At 54.5% G+C, this 18,936-nt stretch overlaps 1 protein-coding gene across 1 annotated transcript in view; it reads right to left on the reverse strand.

The window, feature by feature from the left end:
• The window catches only part of BMP7 (bone morphogenetic protein 7), an 81,977-nt gene that overhangs the window by 27,541 nt on the left and 35,500 nt on the right, over nt 1-18,936 (reverse strand). Inside the window, exon 3 of the mRNA XM_080684562.1 lies at nt 4,442-4,590. Coding sequence (XP_080540688.1) covers nt 4,442-4,590 — 149 coding nt within the window. The remainder of the gene's footprint in view (nt 1-4,441; nt 4,591-18,936) is intronic.

Here is an 18,936-nt window from a genome sequence, read left to right on the forward strand (position 1 = left end):
AGGGCTGGAGGCAAGGGCCACGGAGACCCTGACTCAGGGAGAAAGAGGATGGCACCCCTGACACGAGGGGAACTGAATTGAGTGTCACTTGGGAGAAAAACCAAACCTAGAAGCTCAGGACCCACTGGGGTGCAGCTGGAAGGTCCTGGCAATATCTACAGTCCAGGGAAATGCTCACCCTGAAGAGAGAAATCAAGTCTACCTTTGCCTCACTTTACCTCGTCCCCAAGAAGTGCCACAGTGGCTTGGAAGGAAAAAGAAAAGTTGAATGATTTTACTGCCAAAGAAGTGTAGAATCCTCTGTGCCATATTCCCTGGCAGGAGATGCACAATGGACATCGGCAAAATAAGAGCTCTGGTAAGTTGTGCAGGGAAATCTGCTTTGCTTATCTAACCTAGCGATTCTCACACTTAACTGACTGTGATCCTCAGCAGGGGTTGGAAACTTTTTCTGTAATATTTCTGAAAATAAATAGTTTCAGCTTTCTGTGCCGTAGAGTCTCTGTTATAACTACTCAACTCTGCTGTTAGAGCAAAGAGCGACCCTAGACTCCACATAAACCATTGAGTGTGCTGTGTGCTAACAAACCTGGACTCATGGACACTGGATAGAAGTCTCACATAATTTTACATGTCACCAAGCAGCCTTCTTTTGACTTTTCTCAACCATTTAAAAATGCGGGAGCTACTCTTAGCTCACAGGCCACCCAAAAACAAGCCACAGGCTGCATCTGGCCCAGCGGGCAGTGAGCTGACCCCATGCAAAAGGACGGAAAACCCAGTGCCTGGGAGGACCCACTTTTAAGCGTCAGGGGTGTGGACAGTGGGAGGAGGGCAGGAAAGGTTGGGGAACCATCAGTAGAAAGTGAGCGGCCTGGAAACAAAACAAGAGTGGTCCTAAACTCCGTGGCCCCTCCCGTAGGGCTCATGGCCTTAGGAGAGTGACTGGTTTCCTGAGGCTCAGGCAGAGGGGGCAACTCCAGACCCAAGTGGTGGCCTAGGGATCGGTAAAGGACACGATTATCAAATTCAGCTGCGTTGTCTGAATCCACTCAGCAATACCCAGCATTGACCACAGTTAGAAGAAAAGCTACAAACTGGGAAACTATCTGCAGCTCAAATCACAAAGGGCCAAACGTCTCTAAAACATAAAGAAGAGAAAGACCAATGCCTGATGAGCACAGTGGGCAGAGGGTATGAGCAGACAGTGCACAGCGCACTCCCGGGGAAGGGCCGGCACACGGCAGAGGACGGCTAAGCCTAACTCCAGGATCCCGTCCGTCATCTGTCGGATTAGCAGGGAGGGAGGAGTTTGAGAACTTGTGCTGACAAAGACAGGGAAGCAGGTGCCCTGGTGAAAGGCTGCCGGGGTGCCGATGGAATGACCCCCATGAAGGGCAAAGTAACAATCTCTCTCAAATCCACACATGGTGTCACTGTCAAGGCATTGGCACTAGAGCTGCCTTCACTCGAGGGTACAAGGGCATTTACACGGAGGTTTTCCACTGCAGCCCCATGTGTAGGAGCAAAAGACCAGAAAACCCCTAGACATCCCTCCCAAGGGGGCTGGGAAGACACTTTCGGTAGCATCCCTCCCAAGGGGGCTGGGTAAGACACTGTCAGTAGCAGTAACAAGAATACCAGCTCTCATCCAGGGTGTGTCCTGTGAGCCAGGCCCTGTTCTCAGCCCTCCATACTCACAGCCCCACCCAGGGACCAGCAGCCCCCCTGATCTGGGGGCCGGTTGGAAATGCAGGCTCCCAGGTCCGCCTCACTGCTGAATCAGAGTGCATTTTAACAAGAGGCCCAGGAGTTCCAATGCAGGTGAAGGCACATCTTAAAACCCTTTCTGTATGAACTCATTTAATCTGGGAACAATCCAATGGCCCAGGCCCTCCCGTTACCTGCACGCAGGGGTGAGGAGCTGAGGCTCTGAAGCAGTCACGTGTATGAGAGGCAGGGACACACTCACGCCACATACACACAAATACACCATGGCCTTCAAATACCGAGGAAGCTCCCGATCACTAGAAGGACCAGCCTCCAGGATAAGTTGGGAAACGGGCTAGGTGAAGACACTGAGTACTGCAACGTTGTGTGGGGGGAAATGAAAAGGAGAAGCAGAGCCCATGTGTAATTCTTAGGCGCCCGGACAGCATCTCTGGGGAGGTCCAGTCGCAGGAGAGCAGCAGGGCCTCTGTGAGGGGAACTGGGTGGCAGGGGAGGCAGCCCAGGGAAGTTTCACTGTGCACACACCTGCAACCTTTGAAGTCCGAGCCATGGGCACATATTACCTATCCTATCTAATAGAGAGGGAATATGCTAATTGACCATCACTCCATCACAAAGATGGCTGCACCCACAGCTGAGGCCAAGTTCCCTTAAGGAGCCTTAACGAGCAATCAGCAGAGACCTGAGGCTACGCCCTCCCCCACCCCCGTGGGGCTTGACAGGGGACCTCAGGCCTCGCCCCCCACCCAGCAGGGCTTGACAGGGAACCTCAGGCCGTGCCCCCCACATGGCAGGGCTTGATGCGGATCTCAGGCCTCACCCCCTGCCCCGCCACCAGACCAGAGGACCTCAGGCTGCACCCCCCTCCTGGCAGGGTTTGGCAGGGGACCTCAGGCCGTGTCCCCCACCCAGCAGGGCTTGACAGGGGACCTCAGGCCATGCCCCCCACCCAGCAGGGCTTAACAGGGGACCTCAAGGTGCGCTTCCCGTCCTGGTGCTGGGCTAGGGGACCTCAGGCTGCTCCCCCTGCCCCAGTGCCAGGCCTGAGGCTGCGCCCCCCTGCCTGGCTGGGCTTGACAGGGGACCTCAGGCCATGCCCCCCACCCAGCAGGGCTTGACGGGGGACCTCAAGGTGCACCCCCAGTGCTGGGTCAGGGGAACTCAGGCCGCGCCCCCACCCAGTGGGGCTTGACGTGGGACCTGAGGCTGTGACCCCTGCCAGTGGGGCTTGATGGAAGTCTGGGTGACAGACCTGAGGCTGTACCCCCCTCCCAGTGCTACGCCCCCTGCCCAGCAGGGCTTGACAAGGGTGGGACTGGCCGGGTCTAGATCTAGCCCAATGTGGGGGGGGGGTGGGCTGGCCGGGTCTGGGTCTCACGCGATTTTGAGGCGCATGTGGGTGGGCGGGGACTTGACTCTGGGTCCCATGGTGAGCCCCAGACTCTGACAGAAGGAAGGTTTTCATGTACATTTATTACTAATTTTCTTTCATCTCTGACACTTCTATTATAGAGAAAGGGCAAATAGCAATATTAAATTATTTTCTCTAATTAATTCCCTTTTAATGTGCATGAATTTCGAGCACCGGGCCACTAGTTTTACAATAAATGGCTTTGGTTTTTCTTAAAACCGGTGCAGGAAGAAGCTACACAACCCCAAACCATCTCCACTTAATAAGAAACACACTTTGGCCTGGCTGACGTGGCTCAGTGGTTGAGCGCCGACTTATGAACCAGAAAGTCATGGTTCAATTCCCAGTTGGGGCACATGCCCTGGTTGTGGGCTCGGTCCCCATTGAGGGACATGCAGGGGGCAGCCAATCAATGATTCTCTCTCATCACTGATGTTTCTCTCTCTCTCTCTCTCTCTCTCTCTCTCTCTCTCTCTCTCTCTCTCTCCCTTCCTCTCTGAAATCAATTAAAAAAAAATATATATATATATATATATATATTAAAAGAAACATACTTTGGGGGAAGAAGAAATGGGCACTGTTGGGCCCAGCCTAGCTCCCCACATGCCTTCCTGTCTGCCCATCTTGGAGAACAAGTGGGGGGGTGGGGGGGGGGACGACAGTGAATGGTGCTGGGGGAGGGGCAGGTGAAAAGCAGGTCCTTCAAGTGTCTGCGACCAGGACCACAGTTAGGGTTTCTTGGAAGGGGCTGAGTGCCTTACACCACCCCGGGCAGTGGTCCTTAACCAGGGGCAAGTGTGCTCAGCAGGGGACATCTGGAAATGCCTGGAGACATTTTTGGGTGTTACAACTGGGAGAGGCTACGAGCATTGGGTGGGTAGGGCCAGGGGTGCTGTTAAACATCCCACAATGCCCAGGAGAGCCCGTGTCCTGAGGTGCAGGGGGTGCAGCAACACGTTTCAGACTAGGAGCTCAGCCATCTCCCGGGGCGCTCGTCAAAGTGCAGGTCCTGATGCAGCGGCCCTGGGGCGGGCCCAGGGGTCTGTGGCTCTGACCCTGCTGCTGTGGACCGCAGTCAGAGCAGAGCCTTGCCCAACCCGGCAGCAGCCGCTGTGTGCTCATCTCATGCACAGGGGCTAGCAGCTGCTTCCTGTCTGGATGGACAGGCTGCACACTGAGGACTGGTGGGGAGGGGGCAGCGAAGCTCTCTTGATGACAAGCATGGGCTTGGTGGAGAGCCTCCGTCAGTCCAGCCATACAGGCTGCATCAGGACCACCTGGGCGGTGGCTGCGACTCACCATCCAAGGTCTCCACGGAGAGCTGCAGGCCCAGGTTGTGCAGAGGGTTGACCACCCAGTGGTTGCTGGTGGCCGTGATGTCGAACACCAGCCAGCCCTCCTCCGACGCCCAGAGGGTGCGGCTGTCAAGCAGGAACAGGTCCGACTCCCTGCGAGAGAGGAGGAGACGCGGGCTCAGTCATCCGGTGATCCAACCAGACACCGATGGAGAAGAGGACTGTGTGGGGAGGGGGATGCGGGAGGATGTCTGTTAGTTCCCAAAATTGGGTACATAGAGACCCTTTAGTAGCCGTGGTGGGAAAAGGGAGTACGGGAGAGGTGTGAAGAGAGGCCAACAGGAGACAGGGTGCTAGGAGCCAAGCTCGCCCTTCACAGTTGTTAGAGGGATGCCAGTGGGGCAGTCCAGCAAGGCAGAAATGACACCACCCCCATGTCACTGGGCGTCTCAGAGACGACATGAAGTTCACATTTGCTGGATGACTTCCCATTTGCCAGGCACTGTCCCAAGGTTTTTACACACAGTGTCTCATTCAGTTCCCACAACCCTAAGTCATAGGACATTATCAACTCCATTGAACACATGGTAAAACCATGACTCGCCCAGGTCATTTAGCCAGGAAGTTGCCAAGTTGGGACTTGAGCCCAGGCAATTGGACTCTAGTAGACACTCCTCATTTCCCGGCTACGCAGCATCTTCAGGAGCCATCAGGTGTTAGGAGGTGAGGCCCTTTCATTCTCTCTTCCTCACATGTTGCAGTAGCAAAATGGGTAAGACCACATTGACCTTGTAGGGGATGGAGGATGGATATGTGGATGGATGGATGGGTGGGTGGGTGGATAGATTTTACATTCCTAAATAGTAAGATTCAAGTATATAAAGTATCATAACATCTCTTTAATTTTAAGGATTCAAAGTTTCAATGTTTTGAGTCCTTTGAGGGGCCTCAAGAACTCCATGAGAGAAGAAAACCATTCTGAACCAAAACAATTCCTCGCCTACTGCAGACTTCTCAGGCTCTGTGGGAGCACCCGCACCACAGCATGGAAGCCACAGGCCTGGGTGGCAACTGTGCTGGAAAACTGCTCTTTGTAGGAAAATGTGACCAGCTGTCAGGATGGGCCCTTATGGCGAGGAGAACAAATGGTGACTTAAGGGACGGAACTGGGCCTTGGATGAGTGCAGGCCTCGCCAAGTGACACGGCTTCTCCTGTGGCCACAGGACACCGAGGGCCTGCACTGCGGGCCAGCACTAACTCGCCCTGACACCATGTGAGTGCTCGGCTCCCTCCTCCAGCCACACCCTGCACCTTGTCCCAGGCACCCTGGGAAGAGCCTGGCTTCGGGTGGGGACAGAAGAGCCTGTGGAGGTGGGAAGAGTGAGACACTAGCCCAGGCTTTGCAGGTGGAGGGAAGGCCAGGCATGAGTCAGCCCACAGGAGCACAACCACGTGAAATGGCTGGGCAGCAAGTCCAGGCGGACAGGTGGGAAGTGGGAATTCCTCACTGCCACCTGGAGCATCTCATTAGAGCACAGGGGTTCTCCAAACAGGAGGACCAACAAGCCCTTTGTGAGACAGTTATGTACCTTGAACATATGGCCTCCCCGCCCCAGCCCAGCTGCGAGCAGAGGTGGGAAAGGCTGGGGTGAAGGGCCCCAAGGAAACCAAGTGCGCTCTCTCTCTCTCCCGCTGCTGAAATTCTAGGGGCTTTCCTTGCTCTGGCCTCTGTCTCTCCTCAACAGTAAGATTACTGTTCCCATTTTACAAACGAGCAAAGTGAGGTTCCGAGGCGAAGCCTACAGTCCACATTGATAGTCCGTATAAGTGACCTCAAACTTGAGCACTGAAGCCATCACCTCCTTAACGCACCCTCTCACCTGGGACCAGAGACTCAGGAAGCTGTTGAATCCCACATGGTGCATGTTACTATCACAATAATGCACAGCGCAGAGATTGAGGTGGTGGGGAATGGAGAAGGCAAGTGGGTCAGGCCAGCTAACTCCTGAGCCTCAGTTTCCTCCTCCGTAAAGTGAGGGTAACACCACCATCTTCAGATTGGTGAGAGCCCAGTGAAGACCAGCTTGGGACAAACTGCCAAGGTCCTGGCGCTTCTCTACAGTTACTGCAAGTCATCCCCTGAGAGACCCAGGAATTCTGGGGACTCTCTGCCTTGGCCCCAGTCGTTATGTGACTTCTAAAGATCCATACAGACCAGACATCTGTTCAAGGATGGTCACTTGACTCCAACACTCATCAGACAAGTGCACCTGCATGTTCACAGTTGAGCTTCTGCAAATGTGACCACTAACAGTTCCTCCTATCACCCTACACCACAGGTGATACCACAAATGGGTGCTGTCTGCCCCTCCTCTGCAGTCTGGGCTGTCCAACAGGACCAGTGGAAGGGAGGCCCGCCAGGTCCAGGGCTAGAATGGAGAGGCTTAGCAGTTCTCTTTGGGAAGCCGGCCACTAGATCAAGAAATCTGACTACCCTGCTGACGAGACAGGTCCTAGGAGGGGGAGGAGGTCGGAGGCCGTGGAGGAGGAAGGTCTATGAGAGAAACCGGCCCCTGGATGGGGTGCCATTGTGGGCGTCCCAGCCCAGCCAAGCTCCCAGCTTCGTCAGTGACGCAGCAGACACTACAGAGTAGAACCACCCGGCTGAGTTCGGCCCGAATTCCTGAGTAATAAAATAACTGTTGTTTCAGCCACTGTGTTGTGGGTGGTTTGTCCCCGACGGAGATGGAACACAAGCAACAGTCCCACTGTTTATACCAGGAAAACAGAAAACCATCTCCATAGAGGGACTATCCAAACGCTAGGCACGTACACACAGCTGAATCAAGGGCCATGTGAAGCTACACTTCTTGGCAAGGGAGAAATACACAACTAAGAAAACAGGGATTATAAAACAGCATGTAGTATGTACATTTCTGGGAAAATACAAAATGCTAAAATTGGTGAAAAGGGGCATTAAATAATTGAAATAGCCATCAAAGACCTTTCCCATCCCTACACTCCAGATGGTTTTATACTGTATTTTTTACCAAATTAGCAACAGATAATTTCTCCTTACATAAATTGATCAAGAAAATGGAAGAGGGCAAATTGCAAAGCTAGTATCATAACACTAGCATGCTATTGATTCCAAAAATGGATAAAGCCAAAGTGAACAGACATTTCTCTAAAGATATACAAATGGCCAGTGAACATATGAAAAGATAATCAACATCTTAGGGAAATGCAAATCAAAGCCACAATAAGATAGAACGTCATACCCACTAGCATGGCTAAAACCAAAAACACAGACAATAATAAGTGTTAGCAAGGATGGGGAGAAACTGGAACCCTCATACCCTGTGGGTAGGAAAATTAAATGGTGCAGCTACTTTGGAAAACAGTACAGCCGTTTTTCAAAAGGTAAAACATGGAGTTACAATATGACTCAGTAATTTTACTACCCAAGAGTAGTAAAAATCCTATTCATGAATATTCATAGCAGCATTATTCAGAATAGTCCAACAACTCAAATACCCACCACCTGATGAATGAATAAACAAAACATGGCAAATCCCTAAGATGGAATATCGTTTAGTTATAAGAAGGAATGGAGCACTGACACATCCTGCTACCTGTATGAATTCTGAAATCTTAGAAGTCAGGCACAAAGGACCACATGTTGTATGATGCCATTGACATGAAGTGTCCAGAAGAGGCAGATCCACCGAAAGATGAGTAGCTGCTGACAGGGAAGAGGGACATGAGGGAGGGTGGCTGTTAATGGGTGTAGAGTTTCCTTTGGAGGTGATGAAAACATTGTAACTTTGAATAGTGGTATTTGCTGCACAACTCTGAATATACTAAAAACTACTGATATACTTTACAAGTATATATCTCGATAAAACTGTATTTTTTTTAAAAAAAAAAATGGACAAAGACAACATACAGAGTCCAAAATATAGAGCCTGATGTCATTATACTAATAATATTTTAATAGGTTTTAATTGACTTTAGAAAGAGAGGAAGGGAGAGGGATAGAGAGAGAAAAATATCAATGAGAGAGAAACATCATCAATCAGCTGTCTCCTGCACGCCCCCTACTGGGGATTGAGCCGGCAAGCTGGGCAGGTACCCTGACCAGGAATAGAACCAGTGACCTCTTGTTTCATAAGTTGACGCTCAACCACTGAGCCACACCAGCTGGGTGCACTAATAATATTTTTAAGTTTTACACACATATGCATGAAAAGCCTACATGCCCTAACTACAGAGTTTCAGCAACAATTCACTCTATTCATGCCAACATTGTCTCAATTAGTGAGCACAGTTCTATTTCTGCAAAAAGCAAGATCCATTTGGGAGTGACATATTTCCACATTCTGCTGGGTCTGTGGAACAAACCTGAGCAAGTGGGGGGCCTGGCTCTTGCCCCTCCTCCAGGCTGACAGAGGCAGGGAGCAGGGATACAAACTTGGCATTCCTGCCTTCTTCAAACAGCAGGGAGACCCAGAAGGTCCACTTCTTCCTGCCTGAAACCCAGGTTCCCCCAAGCCCTGCTCTCTGTGAGGCACGAACCACTAGTGACCCCGACTCTGTGGGGCGGGGGGATGTTCATATTTAAACACCAGCCTGGGGAGAGAGTGTTGCTGCGGCTTGCAGGCTCCTCCTCCCAGGGACACCCATGAGGACCACGGGGAGGAGGAGGAGCCACACGCACCCCAGAGCTGTTTTCATCAGCGTCTCTCAGCCCACCTTCCCCTGGAAAGTTCTACCACGATGGAAAGTAGGTATTTTTAAATCTCCAGCGTGGGAAGGTGGAAAGTCCTTTCTTTCCCTCCCTCTGGCTCTTTAGAGACTATTTAGAGACTGTGATCTCAGGGCCTTACTCCCCTGGCAGTAAGATCCCCACGTGGGAGACAGGATGTCACCTCCTGGACACACCCAGCTCAGGGAATCCAGCCCTAAAACTGGCAGAGTGGGGCTGGGACTCAGGGAAGTGGGGGATTCTCTGGGCTGAGACTCAGGGAAGTGGGGAGTTCCCTGGGCTGAGACTCCCGGAAGTGGGGCACTCCAGGCAGGAGCAGGAGCCACAAGAAACACAATCCACCTGGGCTACCCAGTGTGCACTGCCTCGCACCTGGGACAGTCCGTCATCTCAGACCTGGTTTCACGCTTCCTCCCTCCTATGCTACACGACTATGGGGATGACCCTTTGACCTGCCAGTGGGCCCAGTGGCCCAGGCTTCACAGCCAGCCGGGACCTTGAAGGTCTGCCCTAGCTGCTTCTCGGTTCGAACACCGGCCGCTGGTGGCTGTGTGAGAATCTGGCCTCCATCTAGGGTGGGGCGATGGAAGCACTTTCAGTCACAGCCCCCACCTGACATGACTCCCCCTGCACCCTTAGACATAGCCTGTAACCCCGGGAGCAGACGCAAGCCGGGCTTTGGAAGGGCCACAGTCGGAGTCACCCAAGGTCCCTTCAGGAGGTGTGGCAGGTGGCGGGGGTCTTGGCACCACGTGGTCCAGGCACTACGTCCTGGGCACCTACCATGCAGCAAGCTTTGGGTGACAGTCTCTCACCTCACCCTTCTCGCCCAACGAGCTACATACCCTCACAAACCCCCTTACAGATGAGACCATCGAGGCCAAGGCGTTAAGGAAGCATCCTCAGTCAGTGAGCAGGATGCCCAGAGGGAAAGTGACATGAGGCACATGGAGCCACCTGACACTGGGTGGCCCCAGCCAGGAAGTCTCCCCAGGGAGAACCCAACAGAATGGAACTGGCCCAGTGCCCAGAGGCGCCCATCAAAGAGAGGGGCATGCACCTCAGCTTCTGTGGCAGAACAAGCCCACCCCAGGATGTGCGTTCTAATTCCAGAACCGGGAGTTCGTTGCTTCCTGCGGCAAAGGGACTTGGAGAAGTGATTCAGGTGATGATTTCTGAGACAGAAGATGCTCCTGCGCTGCCTGGTGGGCCCCTGTGATCACGGGGACACGGGGTCGGAGAGGAGATGCGAGGACAGCAGCAGAGTCTGGGTGATGGGACTGCTAGCGAGGCCAGGAGCCAAGGAATGGGGCACCGCTAGCAGCTGGAAGACTAGGGAACAGCTTCCCCAGAGCCTCCAGGAGGAACACAGCTCTGGGGACACCTTGATATTAGCCAGGAAGATCCTCCAGTACTGAGAGTCCACTTGGGGTGCCTGAAGTCACTAAGCCGGTGGTAACTTGTTACAGTAGCCAGAGGGGACGAATGGGGTTCGCTCCTGGCACTCAGCCAGAGCCAGAGGTGCCGTAGAAGCCGAAGCCAGAGCTCTGGGTCCGGGGGCTGTGAGCGCATTGCACCATGAGGGTCATGAAGCCCTCATTCGGGGGCGGGAATGGAGGGAGGCGTCCTCTGGGCGAGCAGATGGATGTGGGTGTGAGGATGTCCAGGGAGAACATTCCTTGGGCAGCGCTTCCCGAGGGAGGTCACAGGGACAAGCAGGGCTACTGCAGCCAGGAGGGCAGGGAGGACCTCCAGGCAGACGGGACAGAATGCAGAGCGCGATGAGAGAGGATGGCAAGGAGAGGGACAGGCGCACGGGGAGCAGGAGGTGGGTGGTGGCCGGAGCCTGCAAGGCCGCTGCCCCAGGAAGCTGCTGGTCGTAGGAGACTGGGAGGCTGGGGAGGGCATTAGGGGCTGGAAATCCCTCCAGTGATCGGTGATCGGTGGGCTCTCCCTGCTGCTCAGACCCCTCACCCCCACCCTCACCTGTGGTTCTCTGGAAAACCACGTGGCTGGACACGCTAAAGCCCTACGTGTTGTAAACTGCTGCCGCACCTAGAGGACATGCCTCAGAAAGCGAGAGAGAGAGAGAGACAGAGAGAGAGAGAGAGAGAGAGAGAGAGAGAGAGAGAGAGAGAGAGAGAGGAATGGAGAAGCCACAGCGCTCCCAGGCTAACATGATGTCATGGAGGACACAGGCGTGCTGCTGCTAAGGATGAGTCAGGCCGGGAAGCCAGCTTCACGCACCTGGAGTCAGACCAGCACGCAAACACCAGCCCTGCAGGGAAGCCAGGAAGGGGATCAAAGGAGACACGAGGAAGTGGGGTGTGGCAGCTTCGAGGCTTCAGGTCCAGGGAGGGCCCCTCCTGAGCCCCATGCTGGGGAGGACCCAGCCCTGTCCCAGCACCCCACCTCGGACTTCAGGGAGTGTTCTGCCTTTCTACCAAGTCCCCAAACAGTCCCTGGCGCCCCAGGGGCGGGAGATGAAGTCAGGGAGGTCAGAGCTGTTTTTAAACACACTTCAGGACTGCACATCCAGGAAGACTGAAATTAAGTCACTGGGGAGAAAGGTGGAAAAATACACACAGAAGCATGGTATCCTCCTCCCACAGCCGGAGCACGAGTCACCAGCCCATGGCCTCCCCGCCCCATGACCCTCTTGTCTGTCTCTCTCCCTCCTCCCTTCTACCGCCAGCACCCAGGCATTCACGGGAGGGTCAAATACACGCCTGTCCTGAGCCCAGGAAGCCCCAGGTGGTCAAAGTCAGGAAGCAGGTCAGCAGCCATAAGGTCTGGTTTCAGTTTCCTCATCTGAAGGGTTTGGAGTCGATAAAGGTCTCGAAAACTGCCTCCCATTCATAGGATATCCAAGAGAGGAAAAGGAGAGGGTCAAAAAATTTTTTTAAAGGCTCTGTATTTAAATGAGGTTGGAAAGTGCCACATGATACTGCTCCGTAGAGATTTCATAATGCTCAGTAGCTCTTTAAAGGCTCTGAGAAGTCCTGCTACAAAGATATGTCTACTCTGGCAATGGCATGTGATAAAGAGGCTCTTGAACTTGTGTGTACATGTGCATCCCATGGGCTGGAGGTGGACAGGGAGGAGGAACACAGCTCGGAATGGAAGGTTCTTCCCCACCAGGGATGCACCTACCAGTAGGAGAAAACAATCAGGAGGTCTGAGTGGAGCACAAGATCCTCTTTGTGATAAAGTCCCCAGGGTGGCCCTTGGTCCACACGTTGGGTGGTCAGGGATGTGGAGATATAGGCATTGCAACACCAGGCTCTGGGTCCTGGGGGTATAATCCCTGTGGAGCGATCCTGGGCAAGCCAAGCTCTCCTTAAGGCTGTTTGTCAAGTGGAGATGCAGTGAGGACTGTGGGTTAAATGGGATGCTATGGTCAACACAGAACCGGAGGCTCGAGGCTCCAGGTAGGAACAGACCTCAGTGTCTGTGAACCTTCTCCCCTGGAGCTAAGCTGCCCACGCTCTCCACTAAGACTCTCACAACCATAGCGTCTGATCTCGTTCAAGATATAACATCTTACAACAGGCCTGGCTCACTGAAGCCCGCGATGCCTGGGAGGGCGGTGCTATGGTCCCATCACTGAGGTATTGGGAAGCCTGCAAATGTCCCCCCACTGGAGGGAGAGTGCCCCCTGCCTGCCTCATGCTCCCCATTCCCAGCAGCCTCACAGGCTTTCAGAACCTCAAATCCAAACAGAAACTTCCCTGCCTTAATCCTCATTACTCTTCGGATAAAAAGCCCAGTCCCTAAAGTCTTCCACAATAAGGGAGACTGCAGAACTGAAGGTCCAAACTGGGAAACTTCTGTGAGAGAAAGGAGGCACAATTATCCTCCAGATGTGCACACGGGGTGCACAGTCATCCTGCCTAGAAGGCCCTGGTGGTCGATCCCCCTGACACCGCCTCCCACTTCCCTCTCCTCCCACCTGGCCCCCAGGGCTCCAGCTTCCTGTCAGGCTGTCACCTGTCCCACACTCCAACCTGCCAAGGCTTTTCACATGCGGTTCCCGCTACCTTTTACCTCCATCACACCCGTGCACCCTTCAGCTGCCAGGAAGCTTCCACCGGCGCCCCGATGGTGAATCCTCATTAGATGCCCTCTAAGACCCTCCTTTCTGGCATTCAGGCTGGTGTTTAAATTTGCTTGCACAGCTCTCTGGGTTTTCTGCTTACCCCACCAGATTTTAAGTGCCTCGGGGCCAAGACCCAGTCCTGCTTTGCTTGCTGCTGTTGTAGCCCAGCACCTAGCAAACAGCACAGCCCACAGGCTGTCAAACAGACGCTGAACGGAGGTGCTGGTGTCCTCAGAGTATTCTTACCAGCAAGGAGGTTCTCTGGTGTCACTTTCTGTAGCTTGTGTTAGTAAAGGGGGAAGAATGAATGTTTTTCCCACTTATTCAGTGTCTCCAGAAATGGATTTGCCTCCAATTCCCTAGGGCCTCAGCCCACTGCCCACCCTGAGCCCACTGGTCACAGACATGGGCCTGCCTGTGTAATTACCCCTAGGAGACCCCCAGTTGGAAGCTGCCGGTTGTCTGGGGTTCGCCTTGGCCATTTTGGGCCATGCCTTCCTCAGGGCCAGCTCCTTCATCGGTTCATGTCCGGAGGAACCAAGAGGGCACAAATAGCTGGGAAAGAAAGCCAATCTCAGGTTTACTTGAACAGACTCTTGTTCCCTTGCTTACAATTCCAGGGCTTGGCCCCAGAGTTTCCGGAAACTGGAGACCATCATTCTCTTCCACCTCCCAAGGGACGAGAAGTGAGTCACGCTGGAGATGGCAGTGCTGGGACAGACCTGCCGTGACACAGAAGGCCTTGGGGGGGGGGGGGGGGGCGGGCGGGAAAGCCAGGCCTGTGGGAGCACTCCCTAGCTCTGAGACGCGGAATCCCAGGCTGCTGGGCAGCTGGGCGCGGCCTGTGGTGGAGGTGGGCGGTGGTGCCGAGGACAGGACTCATCTTCCCAGACGCTCCCTGGTGCCCCACTTCCTCCTCCTCCAGCTCCCGACCAAAATAGAAGGAGGTAAACTCGCCTCTTCACGCACATTCAAGGAATAAACAAACCAACACAAGCACAGTTATCCTGCTGGGTCATCTTTCCTACCTTTTTTTTTTTTTTTTTTTAAGAACCACAGGCTGTTTTAAGATTCCAAACCAGAGGCAGAACAGTGGAATGTGCAGGCAGACGGGGCGAGAAAATGATCTTCACAGAGGAGCCTACAGACATAAGCGTGGGTCGCGATGACCGGATTCCAGGTTTCCAAGAGCAAAGGACAGAGCAGAGCAACTTGATGCCAAGTGACAGGGTGTCTAAGAGCCATTCTGACTGGGGGCTCTTAACCCCAAGAGTGGCGGCAAGGAAGGGGGGCTGAGGACACGGCCCACTCTGAACTGTGCCAAGTGCCACGCATGCCTCAGGCCACTGACCCAGGCAGACACTCATCTTCCACCACATTTTGGGGATCGTCGGGAACAGATCGTGAGTGAAGGACTTGAATGCTAGTACTTTGTCTGAGAAGTGACCCCAAGAACCACCAGACAGAGGCAGGGCTGGAAAAAAGACAAAACAGGACGCTGTGGGTATCAGGGCTCACGCCACGGGCCCCCTCTGCCGCTTGGCACAGCTCAGCGGGCTGCTGCCGGGACACAAGGATGATGCTGGAGGAGGGACAGCTTCCTGCACAGTGCAGGGACCTCACCGGGTGACCTGTGGGTGGTGCCTGCAGAAGCCTCAGTAATAAGGCAAAGCAGGTCCCTCTGTGCTCAGGAATCATGACTCCGGGCCTCACAGATCCCTCCCTTAGGGGTCCAGGGCCCATGCATGGGTAACATCCGATGACGGGGTTCCCGGGGGCTCCTCTGTCTCACTCAGCCCATATGCAAAGCTCACTCCCTCTCCCCCGGCCTCCCTCCCACTCCCCCAGCTTCCTTCCCACTCCCCTGAACTGTGGGCCTCACCTCAGAAACAAAGGTCGAACCCATATGCAACTCACAACATTGAGGGAGAAGAGAAGCCTCCTGTGGACCCAAGCATCTTCTTTAAAGAGACCCAACCAGATGCCGAGGAAGAGCCAGAGAAAAGATCCTGTCCCTCAAAAGGCACTTACATCCAAGATCCACTCAAGGAGCCCACCGCCCCCACCACAGGTGCAGGGCTGGGGCGGAGGGATGGTTTAGCAGGTGAAGAGCGGTGAGCAGTCCAACAGGAAGAAGACTGGAAGGTGAACCTGGTCAGGGCCAGCAGCCTCCTCTGGGGCTTGTCCAGAAGTGCAGCATCTCAATTCTCCCACCTGGCTCCCAGGGGCCAACCCCACTTCACCTGTGAGCATCCAGGGATGCACACCCCTTCCTCCACCCAGTGCTTCTCAAGGAGGGGCGAGTCTGCCGGCAGGGGACATCTGACAATGTCTGGAGACATCCTGAGTTGTCAAAGCTGGCCGTTATCTTGTGGGTGGAGGCCAGGGATGCTGCTAACCACCCTACAGGGCTCGACTCCTGGCTGGGGCGAGGGGTGCAACTCTGTCTCCAGCCGCTGCAAGAGGAGGGAGCCTACAGCACCCTCCAGGGACTCTGCAAGAGGAGGGAGCCTACAGCACCCTCCAGGGACTCTGCGCGGCACGGCCCCCTTGCCTGGCTGCCTGCCTCTCCTATCACACTTCCCCATGCTCTGACCTTATCTGGAAACATTTCCTAATCACTCAGTTTCACACACAATCCTCGCCCCAGGGTCATCTTCAGGGAAACTCAACCAGAGACCAGCAACTAGCAGCGCTGCCTCGCGCAGTGGAGCTCATTAGGGTTCAGGCTGGGTCCAGGAAGGAGTGCTGCAATCCATTAGCAATGCCTGCCTCGGGCCCCAGATGGACAGTGAGGGCTTGCGTGCTGGAATGCGGGCCAGGTGTCAGCTTTCCGCCTGCCATCCTTGGATGGGCAAAATGGAAAGCCCTGGGTATTGTGGAGGGGGCTCCCTAGAGGGCTAGTGGGAGGGAGACAAAGGAAACAGGTGTTTGGAAGAGCCTTGAGCATTTGCCCTGAGGCCTATTTCTGCCCTGAACATGAAATAACCCAGGACTTCCTCAACTGAGGACTTCCTCAACCGTGGTTGACTCTTGTAAAACATGACCTCCTGGTGAGCCTGCACCCCCACCCGTACTGAGTTCATAGTCTAGCAGGCACTTTCCTTCCCAGCTACAGATGACCGCTCATGACCAAATTGAAAAATATTAATTCTCTTTGTCTCCTGCCAAAAAGGCTAAAGCAATTACAGGCCCTGATATGAAACACAGATGTTAATACATTTGGAAAAATAGGCTCCTATAGGCGAGCAGAGATCCAAGTATGAAGTGCTTTTGGAAGTAAAGCCCCAGATCAAGTTATATGGCCAGCTCTCGAGACTGACACCGGCTCCCACGTCCACTCCAGGGCCGGGAACCCGGGGCCACGCACACATAGCATGTCCTTTCAGACCAGCACCAACCCAGCCTTGGGCACCCACTGGCACGCCAGCTCTAAATAATATAATTGTAATCACCACAGGGAAAGTGCCCTGAGATGGAAAAGTCGTATAATTACAGGCAGTTTTCACTTTTTGGAAATTGGGCTCAGATGCTGGAGAAAGACTGCTAACAAGGCACTCTCGGGCTTCAGCTTGGATGAGAGAACACTAGGAAGTTTGCTGGGATGGACCAGCCAAGCTGGAGGTGTGGGGAGGGTGAGAGGCAGGGGGGCCGAGCGCTCCTGGGCCTGCACTCGCTCAGCCAATGGGTATGTGCTGTGCATGTCCCACGCCCGGCACCGCGCTGCACATGGAAGCGCCTCCGTGTGAATGGCCTGTCAAGTCAAGGAGCCCACGACCAAGAAGGCCGGCTCCTTTCACCCATTCATGCCCATGTGTTTTGCTCAGTGCCTACTACATGCCAGGCTCTAGGGACAAAAGATGCGTCGGCACCGCTGGGACCAGCAGGGCAGGTCTTTTGTCTTCTCTGCCTCAGGTTCCTTGGGTGGAAAATACATTTCCCCACTGTTACGGATCCTGGATTGCCATGAAGGGAAAGGAAAATGTATGCCCCCAGCCCAGGGTAATAAGCAGAAGGGACGGGGGTAAGGGCTGGCTCCCTTTCCTTGGACCCCTAGTGTGGCACTGGGCCCCATGGCCTGGTGTGGGTGGGTGAAGGTGCCTCCCGCGGGGCTGTGAGGGGAAGGACTACGGGTGTCTGCGGCATAGTAAGCGCTCACTACAATCACCTTTGTCACCATCGGTGCTCCCTTCTCCCAGTTAAGGGAGGCATTGCCAAAAAAAGAGGGGCAAAGGTTACAGGGCGAATTTGGGAGGCGACAGCCAAATCGATTGAGATGTAAAAGGAGCAGCCCTTCCCACAAGGCAGGTCTGCAAGGGGACCACCTTGCCCATCACAGTTAAGTGTCAAATCCTCGTGGAGGGATGGGGACAGAACTGACACAGAGGAAGTGACTCGGAAATGCTCCTCGGGGTCATCCAGTTCTCTCCTCTCCCAGAAAGACATCCGGCCCCCCATCCATTCTCTGTGGGGAGTCGCAGCTGCCCCTCCCCAGCATGTCCACCACTCCCGAGAAGGGAGGCAGGACAGGCGTCTCCACCCCCATCAGAGGGGTGCGGTGACTCAAAGGGACAGAACTGAGCAGGAAACAAGTCCACGCTGGGGAGTTTTAAAAATCATCAGTGCCTTAGTGCCAAGGTAACACCAGGACCATTACATCAGAATTCTAAAGGTAGGGCCCCAGCACCCCAAGTTTTATCTATTACCTGGTTTTGAATTCGACCTCTAGGGAGGGTCACCTGCCTGCTCTGTGCCCATAACCTCGTCCACAAAATGGGAGAAAACAAACTTCTCAAGGTGACTGTGAGAATGAGACATCGCGTACCACCTGTCCCACGCCAGCCTGATCCATGGAGAACACTCAACAAATGAGGTGTGTCCCCACTGACTCCGCCCACCGCTCATATTCTCTCTAAGAAGCCAGGTTTGGGATGGATGATGGAAGGAAATGAAAGGTACAAAGATAAAAAAACCCACGGAGGCCCACCAGATGGCAGACAAGGAGCCGGGGGCCAGTTGGCTCCAAGATGCGGAGGACAAGCCGGCTGCCGTGACCAGCACTGATGGGACTGGCGCAGCGTCTCCATCTCTGCCAGGCAGGGCCACAGACACAGGCTTCTCCCAGAGCACTGCCCCTGGACAGCTGGGAGGACCCCACGGGGAACCCAAAGAGGTGAATGGCCCTGGTCTTCTGCTCGAGCCGCACCGAGCTGGGGTCGGGAGCGCGCCTAGAGGAAGGTGATGAGGCAGAGTGCTGAGGCTCCCTGACCAGGCTGCTCCTGACTGTGCTCCCCTCTGACCTCCGCACGGGCTGTGGGGCCTGGCAGCCGGCTGCTCCCACCTTGCCCTGACCAGGCTACAGGGGAGCTGAACCGGAAACTCCTGAGCAAGTGGCTCCAAACCTGAGCTCACGCCCTGGGGCTGAGGTGTAGTGGTGAGAGTGGAAGCCAGGAGACATGGAACCAGGCACGTTGGCCTTCAGGAGCAGCAAGAAGGCTCCAGAAGCTTCTGGAAGCCTCCAGAGCCAAAGCCCGCAGGGATCTGCACCCTCAGCCAGCTACTTTCCTGTGACATCCAGGCTCAGGGCCTGGACCTCACTTGGGGCTCAGTCCTGTGGGAGAAAAACAGTTG

The sequence above is a fragment of the Plecotus auritus genome (genome assembly GCF_963455305.1).
Source record: "Plecotus auritus genome assembly, chromosome: 8".
Taxonomy (NCBI): domain Eukaryota; kingdom Metazoa; phylum Chordata; class Mammalia; order Chiroptera; family Vespertilionidae; genus Plecotus; species Plecotus auritus.